This window comes from Myotis yumanensis, unplaced genomic scaffold (assembly GCF_028538775.1).
Source record: "Myotis yumanensis isolate MYYU_CA2020_CCGP unplaced genomic scaffold, mMyoYum1.0.hap1 SCAF_13, whole genome shotgun sequence".
Classification (NCBI taxonomy): Eukaryota; Metazoa; Chordata; class Mammalia; order Chiroptera; family Vespertilionidae; genus Myotis; species Myotis yumanensis.
In genome coordinates, this window is record NW_027223764.1 from 24,079,354 (window position 1) to 24,103,802 (window position 24,449).

Genomic DNA, 24,449 nt, shown 5'->3' on the forward strand with positions numbered 1-24,449 from the left:
AAAAACACATTGACTATAACAGTTCATGGTATCTGAGTATCTGTAGTGATACGCAGAGAAAGAGATGGTGGATGGTAATGCTGAAAGAATGCCAGCTAACAAATGCAGGAAGACTAAAAAAAATCAGAAAATGTAATAATTCATTCAAGAAAGAGTCATCATTAATCACCAAAAGCATTGAATGAAACATTGTTGAGGATGAGGATTTTCACAAGGTTTCATAGTATCACCCAATTGATTGGCTTCTGGATTAAAAAGGAAAACCTCTACAAAGGGCATTTTGGGAGCAAATAGGCAAAAACTGAATATGAATTGTATGTTAGGTGACATTAATATTCACACCCTAGCTGGTATTCTCAGTGGTTAGGGCATCAGCCCTTGGACTGAAGGGTTGGGAGTTCAATTCAGGTCAAGGGCACGTACCTCCATTGCAGGCTCAATCCTTCGCCCCCTGGTCATGTTCAGGAGGCAACCAGTCGATGTGTCTCTCTCACATGGATATTTCTCTCTCTGTCTCTCCCCCTCCCTCCACTCTCTCTAAAAAAAATATTAATGGAAAAAATATCCTTGGGTGAGGATTAACAACAACAAAAATTAATATTCACTGTGTTAGTAGTGATATTAGTATTGTGGGTAAATGTTTTTATTCTTGGGAGGTGCAAGCATACTATTTAGAGGTGAAGTGTTATATCTGCAACTTCCTTTCAAATAATTCAATACACACACATATATATATGCCCTCAGATATGTGTATATAAAGAGGGAAATAATGTTAAAAAATGAAAACTTTCACTTTCTTAAGGTAAAAATTATTTGAATTATTTATTGAGTCTGCATACAAGTTCAGGTGGTATATTGTTCCTGGGAACCATTTGTGGAAGGCTGTTTGTGGATCACTGGTGCCTCTGGGGTCTGGTCTGATATTGTGCCCTCTCCACCAGTCATAACTCTCATCACATGGCCTGATAGAGAATTCAGGCAGGTGCTGGGAGATTAAAGAAGTAGCATGTGCACTCCTGTGCACCAAGGACAGACACAGAATTGGGGGACAAAGAAAAGACAGTTATTATCTGAAGCTCAAAGGTGCCTTCAAAAGTTATGTTTAGGCCTGTCAGGTGTGCCTCAGTGGTTGAGCTTGGACCTATGAACCAGGAGCTCTCTGCTCAATTCCAGGTGAGGGCAAATGCCTGGGTTGTGGGCTTCCCCCAAAGGAGGCAGTTAATCAATGATTCTTTCTCATAATTGAAGTTTCTTTTTCTTCTTTTTTTTTTTTAACTATTGAAAGTATTACAGATTTCCTGTTTGTTTGTTTGTTTGTTTGTTTGTTTTTCCCATTGACCCCCTCCACTCCACACCCGCCCCTCCCAGGCCTTCGCCACTCTATTGTCTGTGCCCATGGGCTATGCCTATCCTATATCATAAAAGGCTAATATGTATAGGATATTACATTGTCCCCTCGACCGGGAGTTCAACTAGGACTTTGACCAGGGGGTGGGGCCGGCTGGCCAACTGCCTGTGGCCCTGGCCAGCCCGATCGGCCCCAATCGGGGCGGGCCAGCCAGACTCCACCAGTGCACGAATTTGTGCACTGGGCCTCTTGTATGCATATAAGTTCCCTGGTTAATCACTCCCCACTCACCCTCAATCCCTGCCTTCCCTCTGAAATCCATCAGTCTGTTCCATGCTTCTATGTCTCTGGATCTACTTTGTTCATCAGTTTATTTTGCTCATTAGATTCCACATATGAGTGAGATCATGTGATACTTATCTTTCTCTGACTGGCTTATTTCACTTAGCATAGTGCTCTCCAGGTCCATCCGTGCTGTTGCAAATGGTAAGAGTTCTTTCTTTTTCACAGCTGCATAGTATTCCATTGGATAGATGTACCACATATTTTTTATCCACTCATCTGCTGGTGGACACTTGGACTGTTTCCAAATCTTAGCCATTGTAAAGTGCACTGCTATGAACATAGGGGTGCATATATTCTTTCTGATTGGTGTTTCTGGTTTCTTAGCATATATTTCTAGAAGGGGGGGTCATTGGGTCAAATGGGAGTTCCATTTTTAGTTTTTTGAGGAAACTCCATACTGTTCTCCACAGTGGCTGCACCAGTCTGCATTCCCACCAGCAATGTACTAGGATTCCTTTTCTCAACATCCTTGCTCATCATTGATGTTTCTATCTCTTTCTTCCTCTCCCTTCCTCTCTGAGATAAGTTAAAAAGTATTTTTTTAAATTATGTTTGGGTTTTCAATGATTTGAACTCAGATAACTGTGATTATTATTCTCTCACAAAATGTTTCTCCCTTGCCGGAACCGGTTTGGCTCAGTGGATAGAGCGTCGGCCTGAGGACTGAAAGGTCCCAGGTTCGATTCCGGTCAAGGGCATGTACCTGGGTTGCGGGCACATCCCCAGTAGGAGGTGTGCAGGAGGCAGTTGATCGATGTTTCTCTCTCATCGATGTTTCTAACTCTCTATCTCTCTCCCTTCCTCTCTGTAAAAAATCAATAAAAATATATATTTTTTAAAAAAATGTTTCTCCCTCATCTTTGTTTTTCTGCCCCTTCCATCTATTGAGTAATTGCGATTATCACAATTCATTTAATGCCTGTACTCGTCAGCCTTCATTCTCCATCTTCAAAAATAGTATGGATTGCCCTAGCCGGTTTGACTCAGTGGATAGAGTGTCGGCCTTCGAACTGAAAGGTCCCAGGTTCGATTCCGGTCAAGAGCACATGTCCGGGTTGTGGGCTCGATCCCCAGTGGGGGACTTGCAAGAGGCAGCCGATCCATGATTCTCTCTCATCATGGATGTTTCTATCTCTCTCTCCCTCTCCCTTCCTCTCTGAAATCAATAAAAATGTATTTTAAAAAATACTCTGGATTTATCATTTGTTCTGTGTATGACTCAGCCATCAAAAAGATATAACTCTACAAAGCTTAAAAAATAAATAGGAAATGCCAGGGAAATTATCAGTAATTAGGAAAAGGAAGTATCATCCCTTTCTTTTATTTAGCCACAGACTCTGTGATGTAAATGGAGATCTTAAAAGGCATTGGTATAACATTCCATCTCAGCTACATAATCCTCACTAGCAAATTGAAGCACTTAATTCTCTTAAGCTATATAACACTACCTCTTCTAAATCCAATCGTCAGATCCATGTTCATTTTGCTATAGTTAAAAAAAAAATTACAACCACATTTGTGAATGTCACATTTATTGAACTACATAATTTTTAATATCACTTGTGGAGGTTTTATAGTTTGTTTTATTGTTTTAAAAGTCATTTGGGGCTCTAAAAGAACAAGATTTTTCCAAAGTTGTCCTTATAATTTTTTTCACACAGTCAGAACCAATAAAACAAAACTGTTGTAGCTATTTAATTCAAAATCTCTTGGAGTTTCAATATTTTTTCTCTGCTGGATACTAAAACCAATAAAGCTACATGAGATTTTAATTATATTCTGAATTAAACAAGACTCACTCCAAAAATTTGGCACCATTTATTTTAGCCACTGCTATTCTGCAAGAGACCAAACTTTGTAAGAAGAGAAGGTGGTTCTCACCTCTAATTTATCTGCTAGGAACTTAGGTAAATTTTTTGCAACTTATTTTCAACAATTAAATATACACAGAGGAAAAAGCATCAATGATTGAACTATAACAATTGGTTCTATTTTTACTTACACTAAAATTTTTATTATCTTCAGCTTTTGAAATGACTAAATCATTTATTTAATCACATATCAAACTATTGTAATACATTTTATTTAAAATTTGACAAAATGTAACTTATTAGTGGGGGGTTTAGGGCTCTACTAACTTAACAAAATGCTAATATGAGTTAAGAAAATGTCTCATTCATGTCATGAATGAAATCAGAGCTCTGAACAATAGTCACCATGATGTCACTTCAGTGATGGCCACATCTTACATACTACAGTGTATCTTGCATCGTATCATAGTGCGAGTGAATTTCACTGACCATGGAGCTTTAGGTGGGGCTTATGATAGTTATTTGCTCAACTTAAAAAGTGTGGAAGTCAGTAATAAAAAGACAGAGAACCTAATTTTTTTAACTGGCAAAAGATCGGAATAGATGTTTCTCCAAAGAAGATACACAGGGGACTGATAAGCACATGAAAAAGATGTTCAACATCATTAGTCATCAGAGAAATGCAAATCAAAACCGCAACAAGGTACCACTTCATACCCACTAAGATAGTTATAATCATTTAAAAAAAAAAAAAAAAAACAGAAACTGACAAATGTTGGTAAGGGTATGGAAATTTAGAACCCTCATACATTGCGATGGCAATGTAAAATGAAGGAGCTACTTTGGAAAACAATCTGGCAGTTCCTGAAGAGGTTAAACATCAAATTACCACATGACCCAGTAATTCCTCTCCTGGGTATATACCCAGGAAATGAAAATATATGTCTACACAAAAACTTGCACACAGATGTTCATAGCAGAATTATTCATAAAAACCAAAAAGTGGAAGCAACCCAAATGTCCATCAACTGATGAATGGATAGGTAAAATGTGGTATATGCAAGCAATGGAATATTATTTGATAACTAGTGACCTGGTGCACGAATTCGTGCACATTGAAAGAAAATTAATTAGAAGAAATATCACTATTCGCCCTTTCTCTATAATAGAAGTGTCAACCAAATTCACGATTGACAATGACAGATCGAAACACACACGTGCAATTGGCACCAGCGAGAGCTTTGTAGAGCTTTGTAGGTATCTCCCATGCACGAGTCAACTTAGCCTTTTATAGGTATAGACTAAACTTGCTTAATTAGACCTGCTTTCTGATTTAGCTCAACTTTTTCCAGCCCAGTGAAACACCCCAACTTCTCTTTCAGGTAATTGTCAGCAACACAGCAGTAAATATCAACACAAAGCAGATTATTATTATAGATCACACAGGAAGAACAAAGGGTAAAATATTTCACTGCAGCAGTGTTTGACTATATTGTACACAGTGAGAAAACCTGAAGTCATTTTCAAGGTCCACCATTTCTTCTTTTCAGTCGGGTCAAGTTTCTAAACTTTCTAAATCTCTGTTTTCCAGCTAATGAAAAGAAAATAGGATTCCACTGAGTCTCCTATCTACCTACTCCAGGACTTCTGTGAGGATCAAATGAGATGAGGCACGGGAAAACACTTCACAGACATTTGGTTACAGTGTGAAATGTTTCCACCTGGCTATAAAGCAAGTCGTGCTCCTGGGCTGAAGAAACCTGCAAGGAGGCTAGTTGCTAGGGAGAGGAAGCCGGGTGTTACTATGTGATGTCATTACCTGGGTGGACACTTAGCATATTAGCCTTATATATAGAGAGATAAGAAAGAACACACCCTGGCCGATGTGACTCGGTTGGATGTTGTCCCATGCACAGAAAGGTTGCTGGTTTGATTCCCAATCAGGGCACATGCCCAGGTAGGGGGCGTGCAGGAGGCAGCCAATCATTTTGTTCTCACATCGTTGTTTCTCTCTCTCTCCCTCCCTCTCTCTCTAAAAATCAATTTTTAAAAAGTTTTTTTTAAAAAGAAAACAAGGAATAAAGTACTAAGACATGCGACAGTATGGATGAACTTTGAAAATATTATGCTGAGTGAAAGAAGACAGACACAATAGACCATATATATTTGATGACTGCATTCATATGAAATGTCCAGAATAGGCAAATCTATAAGAGACAGAAAGTAGATTAGTGGCTGCCTAGAGCTAAGGAAGTTGGGAATAAATGGAGGCATATACCACTGTATATTTCCTTCTAAGTACTGTTTATCGACATCCCATATGTTTTGGTATGTTGTGTATTTGTTTTCATTCACCTCAAAGTATTTTCTAACTTCTCTTGTGACTTCTTTGATCATTGGTTATTTAGTAGTGTGTTGTCTAATTTGCCCATATTTGTAAATTTCTCAAATGTCCTTCTGTTACTGATTTCTAATTTCATTCCATTGTAGCTGCGAAACAAACTTCAGTACAACTTCAGTCCTTTTCAATTGATTGAGATTTGTTTTATGATCTAACACAGTGATTTTCAGCCAGTGTGCCACTGCGCACTGGTGTGCCACCAGAATTTTTAAAACATGCAATACCTGACCTCTTTGCCCTAAGATTGTCAAATAAAAACAATGGCAACAGCCAATACAACAATAGCCGTCTGGTGTGAATGAGTAAACTTATACCTATTTTTTTTTCTTTTGTGACTATTTTTTTTCTTATCAGATCAGCTTCGGTTTGTTGTTTCACTTAAATATGCATTCATTGGTTGTTTCTTGTATGTGCCCTGGTACCCTGACCAGGGAGCAAACCTGTAACCTTGGTGCAACAGGACAATGCTCCAACCAACTGAGCTACCCAGTCAGGGTTCTCTCTTTTTACATTTATTAACATGTATTTTATGCTGAATTTACTCCTGGGCCATAAGGTTTTGTTTCTTCAGTTTCTTCTGGGATATCTTCTTCTTCCACATAGTCTCCTCGTCTTGGTTTAGGAACAATCTCCTCCTTTCAATAGGAATCATCTCAGTGTGGCAGGGAGAGCTCATGTATGGGTTAATCTGTAACTTCGGTGCCACATCTTGGGAGCTTTCATTTAACATTTATTCACCTGGATGTGCTCAATGACCAGACAATCTACATCTAAACCCCTAAGTTCAGCATCACTCTTTGCATTTTTAAGCAAGTGCAGCAAAAATTCAGCACTCTTTTTGGGCCGCCAACCCTGAGCTCAGCCCCACTGTTTGGCCGGGGCATACCTACCAACTCCACTGTTGTGACAACAGGATGGCACACAATGCTTCTGTAAAGTCACATCTTTCAGATACTTGGTGGCTTTTTGGATATGCATACCATTGATGGCTTGTGAGGTTTCACAAGTGTCCTTAAAGCAAACACAAAGATTTGAACCTCTTGATTTGCGTGATTTTGTGGGGGTTTTTGGATCAAGTGAATAGCAAACCATTTTCAGAAATCACCTCAGGCTGCTGCTGATGAGAAGAGCTACTAAGTTATTTTTTAAAGGAGTGTAAACAGCTGTGTTTTATGGGCACATGATGTATACATTTTTATTTTTTCCTCTTTTTGATATTTTTATTTTGTTTTATTTTTAGGGTATTTTTTAATTATTTTTAATTTTTTTTATAATAGCCAGAGACACAAACTGTCTTTTTTTAAAAAAATATATTTTATTGATTTTTTACAGAGAGAAAGGGAGAGGGATAGAGAGTTAGAAACATTGATGAGAGAGAAACATCAATTCAGCTGCCTCCTGCACACTCCCTACTGGGGATGTGCCCGCAACCAAGGTATATGCCCTTGACCAGAATCGAACCTGGGACCCTTCAGTCCACAGGCCAACGCTCTATCCACTGAGCCAAACCAGTTAGGGCTTTAGGGTATTTTTAAATTGTAGCATTTAAGACCTATTTTCTCTTTATTAGTTAATTCTACCTACAATATTGATGCCTCTGTGATTCAATTACTTCTTCTCCAATAGATGATAGGAATCCCTTTTTATTGTGAATACCTTTTATTTTTAGGTCAAATCACATAATAGAAAAATGAATAATTTTAAGGCTATTTTGGTGGTCATTGTGCCATGTATACCAATATTGAATCACATGTTGTACACTTGAAACTTACATGGTATATGTCCATTATACCTCAATTAAAATTTTTTTAATGAATCCTTTTAAAGTACACAATTCAGTGGCATTTTGTATACTCACAATGTTGTACAACCACCCCACCTATCTAGTGCCAACAAATTTCCAACATCCCCAAAGAAAACACCATACTCATTAAGCAGTCAGCCCCTTTCCCCGCTTCAACCAGCTTTCGCAAATACCAACTTGTTTCTATGAATTTGTTTATTCTGGATATTCCATTTACATGGAAGCATACAATACATAAACTTTTGCCTCGCACTTCTTTAATCTTAGCATTTTATTTTCAAGGTTCATCCTCATAGTTAGTAGCATGTATCCATACTTCATTTTTATGGCTGAGTAATAATCCCTTGTATTTACCACCTTTTGTTTACCCATTCATACGTTTATGAGCGCTAAGGTTGTTAATACCATTTGACTATTGTGATAGTGCTGCTATGGACATTTGTGTACAAATATTTGTGTGGAGGAATTTTTTCCTTTCTCTTGGGTAGACACATAGGAGTGGAATTGTTGGGTCATATGGTGATTGTTTCACTTTTTAAGGAACCACCAAGCTTTTCCACAGTGGCTGATCCATTTTACATTCCCAACATTGTACAAGGGTTCCGGTTGTAAACTTCAACACTTTATTTTTTCACTATAGCTATCCTTGTGGATGTAAAATGGTATCTCATTGTGGTTTTGATTGGCGTTATCCTGATTACCCCGTTGCTGTTTACAAGATTCTGTCTTCAGCTTCTGACAGTCTGATTATAATGTCTTGTTGTGGGTCTCTGAGTTTATTCGATTCAGTTTGATTTGTTAAGCTGCTGGGATGTGTAGATTCAAGTGGTTTAAGAAATTTGAGAAGTTTGCAGCCATTATTTCTTCAAGTGTTCTTTTTGTCCCTTTCTCTCCTCTCCTTTGATACTCCCCTTTTTGCAAATGTCGGTATGCTTCATTGTGCTCCATAGATCTCCTGGACTCTATTTGGTTTTCCTTCATACTTTTCTCTTTCTGCTACTCCAACTGGACATTTTCAATTGACCTAGCTTCAAGTTTATTGGCTCACATCTATTGGAAACCTCTAGTGACTTCTTTCTTTTCAGTTAGACCTTGCAGCTCCAAATTAATTTGCATGGTGTTTTTTAAAAGATTTTTTTATTGATTTTCTGGAGAGAGAAGGAAGAGGGAGAGAAACGTTGTTGCGAGATCATCACTTGGCTGCCTCCCGCATGCCCCCTACCGGGGAAACAGGCCTTCAACCTGGGTATGTATCCAGACCGGAAATTGAACCAGCAAACTTTCTGTGCACATAGGATGCCCAACCAGCTGAGCCACACTGGCCAAAGCTTGTATGGTTTTTAAAAATTTATTTATTGATGTCCTCTATTTGTTCTCCTGGATTCCCTTTAACTTTATGAGCATATTTGAGTCAGTTTACTTAAAGTCCAATGTTTGTGTTTCCATAGGGATGGTTTATGTAATTTCTTCTTTGAATGGGCCATATTTTGTTTCTTTGCATGCTTCTTAGTTTTGGGTTGAAAATAAAACATTTTGAATATTATAATGTGGTAACTCTGGAAATCGGTTTTTTCATGCCTAGGGTTTTTGTTGCTTACTGTGAGCTGTAGCAATTTGTTTAGTGACTTTTGCAAACTTTTTTTTTGTGTGTGTGAAGTCTCAATTCTTTGACTTATGTAGTCTCTGAAGTCTCTTCCTTTTGCTTGTGTTCAGCTAGTGTGTTGACAGAGATTTTCTTAAATGCCAGTAGCCTAAAAAATTACTAAAACAAGCCCTGGTTTGGCTCACTATATAAAGCATCAGCCTGTGGACTGAAGGGTCCTGGGTTCTATTTCGGTCAAGGGCACTTGCCTGGGTTTCGGGCTCAATCCCCAGTAGGGGGCGTGCAGGAGGCAGCCGATCGATTATTCTCATCATTGATGTTTCTCTCTTCCTCTCCCTTCCTCTGAAATCAATAAAAAAAAATTTTTTTTAATTACTAAAACAAGAATCTTTTAAAAAGAAAAAGATCCTCCCAGTCTTTGCCTATTGGCTGTGTCGGAGCACACCTTCAAACGCCTACGCAGGCCATTTTAATCTGCCTTAGTTATCATTTACTGCTTGTACTGATCCTAAGTATCAGGCAGCAGTAAAAGCTTAGGGTCTTTCTCATGCATGCAACTTGGCCCAAACGTAAAGGGCTTTCCAACTCCCCAGCATACTGGTACAATGGTTTTTGACGGGCCTACTTTCCTTTAATAAATTATCCCTATTTTTTCCTCAAGATGTTGGCACTTTCTTTACTTCAACTGTAATCCTTTGCCCCAGGAGGCAGCAGGTTGTTCATTTGCCCTACAATATTTTAAAGAAATGCCTGCCACTCCCCCCCCACCCCACCCCCACCCCCAAGTTCTGAGTTAGATGAAACAAAGTTAAGTTCCTTGCTTCCCTCCTACAGGAGGCGCCAGATAGGTTAGAACAATTTTTTTAGATTCTCATACCTGCTTCCTTGGGACCAGGAACCAAGGTGTCACTCCGAAAACACGGCTGCTGTCTTATCTTCAAGACCACCCAGAGCTGGGTAAGCGATGGAACAAGGGCATGTAAAACGCTAAAAAGCTTGCTTAGTTTTTAGCTTGCCTTTTTCTTGACTCAGCATTTTTTGGTTGCTGTAAATGTTCCCAGAATTCTGACAAAGTTGTTTCTGAATGTTTGGGTTTTTTTTTTTTTACCTCTAAGGTGGAAGGGGTCCTTGAAGCTATCTATTTTTGCCAATGGTTATTTTTTGACATGGCACATGTAACTTTGTAGAGCTAATTTAAGACTCTGAATGTTTAAATTCTCCAGATATTTATTTTTGCTTCTGTCAGGTAATTAAACTAGTTGCATCATCATTCCTAGATAACTTTAACATAGTCAGGGAATGAGAACTTAGCTGGACATCAGGCCCTGTGAGAACCAATCTATTTCTCATTATTCTTGCACCACGGTGTAGCCCTATGGAGTGGAACTACAGCCTGGGGTTTTACCAAGGCCCTTCTTCCTTGGTAGTTTCTGTACAGAAGTTTATTTTAGAAATTTTAATACAATTTGCTTAACTCTGAAAATATACCCATTGCCAAATAAGAAATAATGGGGCAAGCAAGTTAACGGAGAAACCAAATTTATTAATCATGGATTTACTGAGAGCAATTTATTTTATTAGATATTATCCATAGCTTATGTTGACATCTGATTTTGTAGAGAAATATCATTTTCATAAAGAGAGCACCTCTGAAAGATAAATTTATTCCTCGAAATAGCCCGTTTTCTAATTCTCCAATAGGATTTGGTTTTCTTTAGCTATCAAAGTCAAACCTCTCTAAATTTATACTTAACCTGGGCACAAAATTCACTGTGCATAAAGCAGTTCCCCCTTACCTGCAGGGGAAACATTCCACCACCCCCAGTGGATGCCCTGAAACAGAATCTAATCAACTTCAACTCTGGCAGAAATGCGGTAGCAGCTTCATCAGCAGACACAGCCTCTCGAGTAATTTTTACATCTTCCAGTCCAAAACCTATTCCTGAATGTGTGTGTAACCATCCCTGGTTTCCAGTAAATAGCTTGGTGTTATTCATTTCAGAAGATTCCTTAGAGTTCGTATAGGCTCGGTGTTTTCTGAAACGTTTGCTATTCATGTCTTCCATCCACAAATTTAATGCCTTTTCCATCTTAACTACGCACTTATCAAACACTGTGTGTGGCCATAACTTTTGCAGTTTTTGAGGTAAAGCAAAACTAGCACAAATTTCTCTTTCCTTCTTTACAATTTCACAGATAGAAAATTTGTAACCATAGATCTTAGCAACCTCAGAATATTTTTTTTCTTATTATGTTGAGAACTTTCAACTTTTCATTTAAAGGATGCACTTTACAGCTTCTCTTTAGCATATCCAAATTGCCAGCATCAGTACTCTTACATCTTGAGGACATTAAATAAGGGTTACTCGAAAACAAGCACTGCTACACTGCAGCAATCTGATTGTGGACACCACTACTGATATGCTGGACAAAGACCATTCACACCCCAAGTGGGATGGAATAGGGCAGCGCAAGATTTCCCCCATGCTACACAGAAAGGCGCACAATTTAAAAATTTATGAATTGTTTATTTCTTAAATTTTCCATTTAATATTTTCAGACCATGGGTAACTGTGAATGAAACCACAGAAGCAAAACCGTGGATAAGGAGGGCCTAATTAATTTTTTCTAAGTGTTCTGGTTCTTCATGTTGAAATATCTCAACTTCCAGAAATTTGGTTGCCAGAAAAAAATTATCAAAGCTCTTCTAAAGATTAAGATTTCAATAGAAAAAAATACACATATGCACATTTTATTATATACAAAGAACAAGTTTTATCAGGTAAACAAAAGAATACAAATTATAGTCATAATTAATAGCTTCAAAAAGCCCTTAAACTACTGTGACCTTCTGTGTAAGACACAGGCATTAAAATGGGGTCACACAGTCATTAATCAGAGATTTAGGTAGTTCTCCCATAACAGCAATCTATATTCTAAAGAAGCTGGATTTTTATGAACTCTGTGGAGGCTCATGTGTGAGGCCTCATAAAGGATTTAAATGCTTGCCTGTCTAGGGGGTAACAAAGTAAACAACTGAAAGGACCTCCTTGGGTTATGTTTATTGTTGACAGTGATTTCAGAGATAACCATAAAAAGTATTGAAGATAGCAAGGTAAAATTCTGGCTATCTCATAATAAATGGATACCAATCTGGAGCTCTACAAATGGTTTATTGACAAATAAAATGGGAGAAAGTGAACTTAAGAAGGCAGGATGGCAAAGTCTAAGGAAGGAGGCAAGCAAATATAGACATAATTCAATCATAGTAAAAAAATAAAAAATAAAAGAAAGGAGATGATCCTTCCCAAGACCAAGCATTGGTAATAATTACCGTTCAAGCCTAGAAGAATAGTGCAGCTCCTATATATTTGCTATTTAGTAATAGACAAAAATATTTTTCATTTGTTATAAAAGGACAATTTTATATCCAAAGCTAGAAATACATGTTTACTCAATGAAAATCCCAAATGAAACCCACTTAATACACAGTGAACTACAGAAAAACAGAAAAAATGGGAACACATTAAATTCAACTTAATTTACAATATTGCCTTGATATTTTCATTTGTTTTTAATCTATACACAAGGCTCAAGGTTCTGGAGTTACGGGTTTTATTTTTCATTTTTATTAAAAATAAAATTTAAAACCCTCGAGTTAACTAAAGATTTATCTGGGCTCGTAGAGGTAATCTGCTCTTTGTAACAGATTGTTCAGTAGTTTCTTCTACTTTAGACCTCTCCACTGGATTAATGCCTCTGTTTTCTTTGTCTTTTCCATATGATTTTTTATGCTGTAGATTTAAGGGGATAAATTAAGTCAATATAAAGTTAACATTTGATACATATTAGCTATACTCTTATTTTCAAAATTCTATGGATTAAAGCAAAGAAATTAAGTGTGGAAAATTTCCAAAAAGACTCAGGACAAATTTGAACTAACAATCTATCTGGCAAGTAGAAATGAATGCCTGCTTCATTTTACCACGAATGGAAGGAGTGGAGAGAAATATTAATTTTCCATATGATACTCTAAAGCCTAGTCACAGGTTTTACTGTAGAATAGTGATTCTCAACAGGGAGCAATTTTGCCCCTCCTCCCCCACCCCAGGGGACAGTTCATAATGCCTGAAGGCATTTTTGGTTGTTAAACTAGGGGGTGCTATTGGCTCCTAATGGGTAGAAGCCAGAAATACTGCTAAACAAAATACCCAGCACAGAGGACCAGCCACCACAACAAAGGACTATCCAGCTCAAAATATCAATAGTGCTGCTGTGAAGAAATCCTGGGGAAACAAAGATGTGCTATCATGCAAAAAAGGGCAATACTATTTTAAGCAGAGAATCTGATATATGGGCTACCTTAACACATTTTTTAAAAAACTTTATTTTATCTTTTATTTAAACTTATTTCATTTGGAGACGTATATTTCATTGAAATCCTCATACTTGCTTTAAAAGATGGCTGATAATCATTGTAGTTCCAGTTATCAATGCTGAGACAAATCGTAAACTATTTTAGAGTTTCAAACACAGAAAACTAACCTCCACCCCAAAAGAATGCCATCATGGGGAAAATAATTTCCGGGCTTTAGCTAAAGGTCTAAAATCCAATTCCAAATCTTTCCCAGTACTGTAGGGACTTCCTTGCCATAGCTGAACCACTAAGCCTGGTTAAACAGTAATAATGAACAAATTTCCAAACAGTAATTAACTTCTTTTAACTCTCCTTTTCTTAACTTTGTAAGATATAAGAGAGGGTTGAAAAATGGAAAGAAATATAGAGTTCTCTACTAGCAAACAATAAAACAAAAGTAAGAATTTGGGGGTGAAACTGCCTTAAGGCAGACAGAGAGGAATTTAATAGAATCTGAGCAAGAAGTTTTATCATCTTAAATTAGGGATGGAGCCTGGCTGGCATGGCTCAGTGGTTGAGCATCGACCCATGAACCAGGAGGTCAGGATTCAATTCCCAGGCAGGGCACATGCCAGGTTGTGGGCTCGATCCCCTGTGGGGGGCATGCAGAAGGCAGCCAATCAATGATTCTCTCTTATCATTTATATTTCTATTAGTGGCCTGGTGCACGAATTCATGCACAGGTGGGGGGTCCCTCGGCTTGGTGGGTGATCAGGGCGATCAGGGCTATCTCGTCCATTCCTAATCGGGCCCAGCCTGCCGGGGGAGGGACCATGGGAAATTGGCCGACTGAGGGAGGTTGGCTGCAGGAGCACACTGACCACCAGGGGGCAGCTCTTGCATTGAGCATCTGCCACCTGGTGGTCAGTATGTGTCATAGCTACTGGCTGTTCATCCAGTTATAATGGTTGCTTAGGCTTTTATATATATAGATATCTCTCTTCCACTCCTGTCCTCTCTGAAATCAATTAAAATATATATATATTTTTAAATTAGGAATGGAATCTTCAGACCTTGGTGAAAAGACCTGTAAGTCTATCAGAAACAGGTATAAGTATATGTCAGAAGCAGCCCTTCAACTGTAAAACGGAGACATCCATGTCCTATGTAAGGGAGTCCTTACTTCACAGACTGTCTAGGCTCATGTCTTCAAAATAGGTGAAAGGTGCTAGGCAGTTTATAGTGCCATATTCCCAAAAGGGTTTAGAAAGGGGTAAAAGACCTAGCTGGTTTGGCTCAGTGGATAGAGCATCGGCCTGCAGACCAAAGGGTTTGATTCCAGTCAAAGGCACATACCTCGGTTAGGTTACAGGTACCTCCCAGCCCAGCCCTGGTCAGGGCGTGTGCAGGAGGCAACCAACCAATGTGTTTCTCTCACATCAATATTTCTCTTTGTCTTTCCCTCTCTCTTCCACTTTCTCTAAAAATCAATGGAAAAATATCCTCGGGTGAGAATTTAAAAAAAAAATAATAAAATAAAAGCGGGTAAGAGAGATTACAAGATTTAACTGCACAAGATCAAGGCCCACAAGGAGCTCAGGAAACATGGGGGAATTGTTAACATGGCCAAAGCCTTGGCAGAAGAAATCACTAATATAACTCGAGAGGCCTTTGGTCTCTCAGTCTTATAAACCTCATAGCTCTCAAAGTCTGATTATGGGCAGAGAAAGGCTCCAGGACTTCCAGGTCAAAGGTGGAGGGAAGAGAAACAACCACTCTCAGTATCCATTCTGAGTATGTAAGAGGCAGAAAGGAACAGCTGAAGATTACCAACTGAAGATGGAGAATAAGTCAATTTTAGCCTTTATTTATCCTACAGAAAACCCCTGGTACAATGATCTAATTTGTGTAAATAATTTAAATCAGAGAAATTAACAAGCCATTTCAAAGGAATGGCTGAAAATATTATGCTGTTCGACCTACTAAAAGTAATGCCTTTATGTTGAATAGCAAATAACTGACTTATACCAGATGTGGAAGAGTTATCTGATAGGATATAATCAGGTACCTGGAAAAACGGAACCCCACTACTTGAGGAACAATCCACACTAGCATTTACAGATGGCTCTTGATTTAAAGGTTCTTCAATCGTGTGCTCCAGAACTGCTTTTTCTTCATTCGAGTCCTAAAATAAGAAGCTGGGTAGGTGATTAAGTCCAAGGGCTTAAAAATCTTCCCAAAAGTTAAGGCAGTTTTCTTCTTTGAAAATAACACAATAGCTCTGGCTTGCTCAGTGGTTAGAGCGTCGGCCCATGGACCAAAGGGGTCACAGGTTCGATTCCCTGTCAAGGGCATGTACCTTGGTTGCAAGTTCAATCCCCAGTCCCAGTTGAGGCTCTAGCACAGTGGTTCTCAACCTTCCTAATGCCACAACCCTTTAATACAGTTCCTCATGTTGTGGTGACCCCCCAACCATAAAATTATTTTCGTTGCTACTTCATAACTGTAATTTTGCTACTGTTATGAATCATAATGTAAATATCTGATATGCAGGATGTATTTTCATTGTTACAAATGGAACATAATTAAAGCATAGTGATTAATCACAAAAACAATATGTAATTATATATGTGTTTTCCGATAGTCTTAGGCGACCCCTGTGAAAGGGTCGTTCGACCTCCAAAGGGGTCGCCACCCACAGGTTGAAAACCGATGCTCTAGCAGGAGGCAATCAATGTTTCTCCGCCCACCCCGCCCCGCCCCTTTCCCTCTACTCTCTCTTAAAAAAAAAAAATCAATGGAAAAAATATCCTCACTCCTTGGGTAAGGATTAAAAAACAAAAGACAGCCGAAACCAGTTTGGCTCAGTAGATAGAGTGTCAGCCTGTGGACTGAAAGGTCCCAGGTTTGATTCCGGTTGGGGGCATGTACCTGGGTTGTGGGCACATCCCCAGTAGATGTGCAGGAGGCAGCTGATCGATGTTTCTCTCTCATCGATGTTTCTGACTCTCTATCTCTCTCCCTTCCTCTCTGTAAAAAATCAATAAAATATATTTTTTTAACAAAAGACAAAACAAAACAATATCCACTTATAAGTTAACCCTCAACAAAATTAGTAGAAAGCTCACAAAATAATGAAAATAATCCCTAATGCTTTCATATAGAGAAGTACCTAAAATAAAATGTTAAAAGTGGTATTCTCAGAATACTGGGATTATACTTTCTTTTTAATTTCTTCTTTGCCCCTTTTTGATTTCCCAACTATTCTATAATTAGTATATTTCAGAGCACAGATTGTGGAGCTTGTCTAGATTCTAACTGCAACTCCATCCTTGTGAATTGGGACTATATAATTCTTAGTTTCCTCGCCTACAAAATGGGGACAGTACTAGCACCCACCTCACAGGGTTATTGAGAGAATTATTAACTCAGTAAATATATATGTATAGTGCTTAGAACCATATCTGGCACATAAGCACAACATAAAAAGTAGATATTATTATATTATCCATTAGTCTAATTATTTTAAAATGTCCAGATTAAAAGAAACATGTTTAATGCTCAGACAACTATTATGAATGAGAGATAGGGTAGGATTGAAAGGAAAATAAAATTTTTCATGTGAAATCAACGACATCAAGAGTTTATGGGAGTTCTAAAATTATGATTCTTTAAATTTTACCTGACTGGTGTCTTCTGGATTGTTTTCTGAACAGCTTAGCATCATTAACAGCTCAGGCTGTTTCCTTTCCAACTGATCAAGGAGCAGTTCACGTGGTTCAGTTCTCACCAGTGTTGATGGGTATAAATAATTTTTCCTCTGTGGTGTTGTTCCTTTAGTAGACAACATTTAAGTGGGAAAAAATTGAAGTGTGGGATGTAAATAAGATTTTTTTAATTAGAAATTATACTAGTCTTGTCACCTGTTAGGCATATATTGCTTACAACTAATAATATTTCCTAACTTGACAACTGATCTTAAATAGACACAATTTGTTTTCAAGATTCAACCTACCCCAAAACATAAAGTTTTTACATCTCTGAGGCTGTTCAAAAGATGTGTTACAGGCTTTGAAAGGAGTCAGAATGTTCTGAGAAATGGCATCATTTTTGGAATAAGAGTAGTTTTCCTAACATGATCACTTTGATAGGGATACTCATTTCACTGTAAATTTGGTGGGAGCTAAATATCAACCAGTTAAAATTTCCTTATAATGAACTCATACTCTCATAATTTACATGTGCATTTACCTTTTGGCTTAACATTTATATTCCTAATTTTATTGAAAAAAATATTAAAGGACTCTTGGGGAAAAAATACTTAGTATCAAATACTTTTATAATTGCTTTTTTAAAAAAGCTTTTAAGTATTGATTTAACATAAAATTTACTGAATTTTTAGTAAATTTCCAGGGTAGGCAACCATTACCACAATCCAATGAATAACTCAATTACTCATCCTGTGCTAAATAGCTTGTTAAACTTCCTTCCATACTGGCTTCCCTGAATCAGTATAGCCTACTGACACTTACAACCTCTGACCTCCCAAAATGGTGATCTATAAATGCCAATCTAATAGTCCATGACAAAATGAGAGGTACACATAAGAAAATGTAGCCTGGCCCAATAGCTCAGGTGGTTAGAGCACCATCTCAATATGCCAAGGTTGCAGGGTTCAATCCTTGGTCTGGGCACATATAAAATTTAACCAATGAATGCATAAATAAGTGGAACAACAAATAAATGGGTTTTTTCTCTCTCTCTCATTCAAAATAAATTTTAAAAAATAATGAAATATAAAGAGAAAAGAAAAAGGAAATGCACAATGCGGTAAGCTTTGCATTAAAATAGACTTATTTAATTACATTCCTCTGTTGTTGTTTTTAAAAAAAGCTTTTATTGACTTTAGAGAGAGAGGAAGGAAGGAGAGAAACAGAAACATCAATGAGAAACATCAACATTGATTAGCTGCCTTCTGCACGCCTCTCATTGGGGACCCAGCCAGCAACCCAGGCATGCGCCCTGACTGGGAAGTGAACTGGTGCCCTCTTGGTGCATGGGTCAACACTTAACCACTGAGCAACACCAGCCAGGCTCTTATTTTTATATGAACAAAAAAATAGAGGAATATAATTCAATAAATTACAGTTCTAGATAGATGGTTCATTTTGTTTATTTTTAAAATGTCCTCTCTTAAGACAAAGCCAGTTCCCCAAATGTTGGTAAAATTTTGCTGAATTATGATGCCCAAATTTTTAGGAGTATATGTTACCTATATCATTATATCTAACTAGAGGCCTGGTGCATGACATTTGTGTACTTGGGGCAGGGGGGAAGAGGGGGGGTCCCTCAGCCCAGCCCGCGCCCTTTAGCAGTCCGGGAGCCCTCAGGGATGTCCAACTGAAAGCTTTGTCAGCTTTCAGTAGGACATCCTTAGCGCTGCTGGGGAGGTGGGAGAGGCTTCTGCCACTGCCGCTATGCTCACTAGCCATCAGCCCAGCTTCTAGCTGAGTGGCACTCCCCCTGTGGGAGTGCACTGGTGGTCAGTGCACGTCATAGCGACTGGTCATTCTGCTGTTTGGTCAATTTGCATATTATCCTTTTATTATATAGGATGCTTAGTTAAAGCTATTTTCGGGTTCTAATATTTCCATATTTGAGTTGATTACATGTGATGGTAAATTCTTATCGGGCTGTGGCAGGATCTAGTTTTCCTGAATGTGTGGCACTGTATAAGCTGAATTCAACTTCAAAAATTTTACCAATTCTATTCCCCTCTTAAAGTACCTGTTGGGATATCCAGTTTCAGATCCTGTTGCAGAAAGCAATTAAGCTTAGTCAAACCAATTTTTATGGTTTCATTAAGTTCTAGATTTTGTGCCATTAATTTTTCTTCGTCAATATTTATCTGACCAAGAAAACTGTTACGGTGGTTCTCATTAACTTCTTTATGTCCACTTAATTTTTCAGTAATCTCTGAACTTGAAGCCTCACAACTTTGGTTTACAACCTGTAAATAATGCAAATGAGCTTTTATTATTAAAATCAAAGTTGTCAATGTTTTATTCAATACATCTTTTCCTCTTACCTTGAAATCTTCTATAAAAAGTTTTAAAAACACATGCAAAAATAGAGAATTAACACCTCTGTATTCACTACCCAGCCTCAACATTTATCAACAAATGGGGTTTTAATCAACAAGATTGGCCATTTACTCCTTTTCCCCTCAGGATTATTTTTGAAGCAAATCCTGTATCATTTCATCCATTTACTTCAGCCTATATCTGTAAGAGTGAAGAGCTTTTCAAGAACATTCTCACATCAAAAAATTTAACACTGATTTCTTTACATCAAATGTCTAATCACTGTTCAAATTCACCAGTTGTCTCAAGTGTTTTTCACAACTTGTTTGTTTGAATCAGAATTTATCATATTTGGTTGATATGTCTTAAGTAGGTCCTATATAATTTGTCATCCCAACTGAAATATTTTGCAGAGTGAAAGGGCCATTCGTAATAATTTCCGTAGTACAAAAGATGTATAAAAGAGGACCAACCCAGACAAACTAGGACTTAAGCCCTCTAGTCTTCATAATCTTTTGATACAGGTTTCTCCTTCCTCATACTTTTCTCCTTCCTCATACTTTTCTCCTTGTAAAATAATTTTTGTTGTTGAAGAAACCAGGTCTTTGCTCTATTGAATATCTCAAATTCTGGATTTGGTCAATTGCATCTCTATGCAATATTTTCATGTTTGTCTGTCCTCTGTATTTTCTACAAACTAGTTAGACCCAAAGGCTTGATCTAAATTAGGTTTAATTGCCCTAACCGATTTGGCTCAGTGGATAGAGCGTCTGCCTGCGGACTGAAGGGTCCCAGGTTCGATTCCGGTCAAAGGCATGTGCCTTGGTTGCAGACACATCCCCAATGGGGGGTGTGCAGGAGGCAGCTGATCAATGTTTCTCTCTCATCGATGTTTCTAACTCTCTATCCCTTTCCCTTCCTCTCTGTAAAAAATCAATAAAATATATTTAAATTAATTAATTAATTAGGTTTAATTTTTTGGCAAAAATATTTCATAGGTAGTACTGAAAGCAAATAATACCTGGTTGTATTTTTTACGTTATGATTAATCAATGGGTTTGGGTGTAGTCACCAAAACATTTTTCTTCATCCATTACCCTGCTAATCCAAGACAGAATTCTTTCGAGAGAGACAGATGGATACTCAATTGTTTCTCTTTATAACCAGTTTTCAGGTTAATGCATTGCTTCCCTAGCATGCTCCAAAGAAGACCTATGAATTCATGAGTTTTAATGTATTTCATGTATTTTAATCTATTGTAGAAAACTTTTTATGCTCAAATTACACCATCTTTAAACAGAGGAGTTTCATCAGGTTAGCTCCTAAGTCTTTTTGACATAACCTCACTAATCTTTAATAGCTTCCTTATTGTTTGGTATGACAAGATCTCTAGGCTCGTTTGGTTCATTTCCTGCTTCAAACCTAAAAACAGCTATTTCTTCATTAGCCCTGGTTCCTTTTAGTGAAAATAACTTATGTAGCTGAAAATGCTTAAATTCTTTTACCTAATTCCTAAGATTATTAGTGAATCCTGTTATTGCACAGAACGAAAAACCAAGCCAACAAAGGCCTCATGCAAGTGTTAAGTTCAAACAAACCTACAAACCCATCAAGTATCCTCTGAGCAACCAGAACAACATCCTAAATACTTAAAGCTGTAACAGATTTGAATGTACTGAAGAGAAATAAAAGGCATATAGAAGTGGAAGGTATTATACATCAAAAGACAGAGTGCCCTTATCTGAAGGAACTAACAAGTCAAAAAACAAGAATAGATACAGACCAGACAAACACTAAATAATTTTGAGACCTAGGAGACATATACATGAAACAAGACCATGTATAAGTTATACCAACTATAATATACTTTAAAATATTGTCATTCATTATATTTTTAATGTCTTTTGTTTTTAAACCAATCCTTAGCCAAGAATATTTAATTTATCACTTTTCCCCAAAGTAGGTTCCAGTTACAAAGTTATTACCTCCAATAAGTTCTGAATTTCCTCTTGCCTTTTATTTAAGCCAGATAGCCACTGCTCAGAAAAGCGAAGTGCGCTTGTGTTCAGAGCCTCACATCTCTGGTCAATGTCTTGAGATGTTATTTCAAGGTTGCTATTGAGTTTATCACAGTGTTTTGCACACTCTTCAACCAACTGTGTACCTTCTTGGTTAAAATGTCTGAGTTCCTGTGATAAGCCATCAAAATCAGCACAAAACTTTGTACTGTGAGAAGTTGTTTTGCTGATTATATCCTTAGATTTCCTATAGGAAAAGAGACCAACATTGTAAAAATGGAAAACTTAGACTCAAAGGAAACACAATTTGCCCAAGATCACACAGCTCACAAATGGCATATTTAAACCCGGCAGTCTGGCTCCAGAGCCCTTGTTCCTACTAGTCTTCCACGTGGGAGAAGGAATGCTTTGGCCAGTGTCTTTTCACAGCAGACTGGCATCACATCTGCCGCTAGATGACCTTTGAAAATATCTTTTCTCATAAGGCCTTTCTCGGCTCTCCTTCAGATATGATGCTTTACTTGTACCTTTTAGAGTCCTAACTATACAATTATCAAAATGAAATCTGTCCACATGTTTTATTTTTCCTACTAGATTATGTTATTGAAGGGCATCTATAGCCTCTAGTCCAGCCGTGGGCAAACTACGGCCCGAGGGCCGGATCCGGCCCGTTTGAAATGAATAAAACTAAAAAAAAAAAGACCGTACCCTTTTATGTAATGATATTTACTTTGAATTTATATTAGTTCACACAAACACTCCATCCATGCTTTTGTTCCGGCCCTCCGGTCCAGTTTAAGAACCCATTGTGGCCCTCGAGTCAAAAAGTTTGCCCACCCCTGGTCTAGTCTAGTCCCTAAATGGTCCACAGTCATTGTGTTCATTTGCAGTTTTGCCTTGTTTATGACATAAATCATAAAAATTATAAATTTTATAAAAGTTAACTGTAAAGCTTTTTAATAATTAAAAAATGATAGAAAGGGGGTGCTAATATAAAGTGACAAGAAAAGATTTGATTTGGGGTGGTGGGCACACGGTACAAATATAGGTCTTAGAAACCCACACCTAAAACTTGTATGTTCATGTTGACCAATGTGAATTTAATTAATAAATATTAAAAAATAAAGAATAAAAAAATTTAAGCCCATCCAGTGTGGCTAAGTGGTTGAGCGTCGACCTATGTACCAGGATGTCATGGTTCAATTCCCGGTCAGGGCACATGCCCGAGTTCCTGGCTCAATCCCCAATAGGGGGTGTGCAGGAGGCAGCTGGTCAATGATTCTCTCTCATCATTGATGTTTCTATCTCTCTCTCCCTCTTCCTTCCTCTCTGAAATCAATAAAAAAATATTTTTTTAAAAATTAAAAAATAATATTGGTGTGTGACAAACTACACACATAGCACAAACGTAACCCTGGCATAAACCTAATGTCAGTTAAAATATACATTTAAAATTCATGTGGCTTCCTCTTCTCAGTCAGGTTCTCTCTAATAGTCTTCAAAATCACCATATATCACAAGGGTGGGGAACCTTTTTTCTGCGAAGGGCCACTTGGATATTTATAACATCATTCAAAAGCCATACAAAATTATCGACTTAAAAATTAGCCTGTTATATTTGGTCAAACGTTTAATTAACTCATCCCTAATGCCTTGGGAGGGCCACACCAAATGATTTTGAGGGCCTTATATGGCCCACGGGTTAGATGTTCCCCACCCCTGGCTATAGCACCACAGAATTAAACTGAGGAATGAAAGTTACCGTCTATCTGTTACCACTAGATGGTACACCATGTGAGCAGACCAAGTGAGTAAGCAAGTGTGTTAAAAACCAAAGTTCAACCACAGATTAAGTGGAAATGATTGAAAAAAAAAAATGTTTAAGTGGTAAACTTGGAGACTGTCAACACAAATCTATCCCAAGGAATCACAACCTAGTAGGAAGATGAAACTTATTCAGAAGTGACTGCATACTATGACGTAAATGCCGAAAGCAGGAGGTCTCAAACTACAGTATACATAATTCTCACCTAGATTCCTAGGCCCTACGCCTGATTAATTCTTTTACATGCATACAATGCCAGAAAGATAGGAAAAATGACTTGCCTAGGTCTATACCGGAGTTCCCTTCCCTTCCTATTTCATCCTACTTCTAGTATTTCCTTCAAAGCTATGGAATAAGCCAGAAATCCTAAGTCTAGACACTAGGAAACATTTTCTAGATTCAGATTCAAGAAAGAAGAGTTCAGAATGGAACATGTACCAACAACAGGACTGAAAAACAGATGATGGGAGTTAGGTAGTAAGACAGGTGCTAGCCAGAATTCTACAGCAGCTCTGTTCAATAGAAATATAACGTTGAGTCACATATGCCATTAAGAAACTTGTAGAAAGCAACAAATGAACAAATAAAAACAAACAAACAACCTCAAAGACACAGACAACAGTATGGTGGTTAACAGAGAGGAGGAGGGATAGGGAGGGAGAGATTAAAGAGAGTAAAAGGGTACCCCAACTGAGGGACATAAATATTCTAGTCCTGAAAAAAGAAGGTCATGAAAGACAAAAACTAAACAACTGCTCCAGATTAAAGGACACTCGAGACATGACAAATGCAATGCATGATCCTGGATTAAATCCTGAACCAAGAGGAAAATTTTTTCCTTTTCCTATAAAGAA

General features: G+C 37.8%; 1 protein-coding gene across 1 annotated transcript in view; it reads right to left on the minus strand.

Annotated features, from left to right (window-relative positions):
- Positions 1-11,819: 11,819 nt before the first annotated feature.
- Positions 11,820-24,449, minus strand: part of KIF11 (kinesin family member 11) — a 48,953-nt gene continuing 36,323 nt past the window's right edge. The window contains exons 18-22 of the mRNA XM_070432697.1: positions 21,738-22,017; positions 19,457-19,679; positions 17,352-17,503; positions 15,738-15,854; positions 11,820-13,106 (exon numbers count right to left, since the gene is read on the minus strand). Of these exons, the coding sequence (XP_070288798.1) occupies positions 12,975-13,106; positions 15,738-15,854; positions 17,352-17,503; positions 19,457-19,679; positions 21,738-22,017 (904 nt within the window). The 3' untranslated portion in view covers positions 11,820-12,974. The remainder of the gene's footprint in view (positions 13,107-15,737; positions 15,855-17,351; positions 17,504-19,456; positions 19,680-21,737; positions 22,018-24,449) is intronic.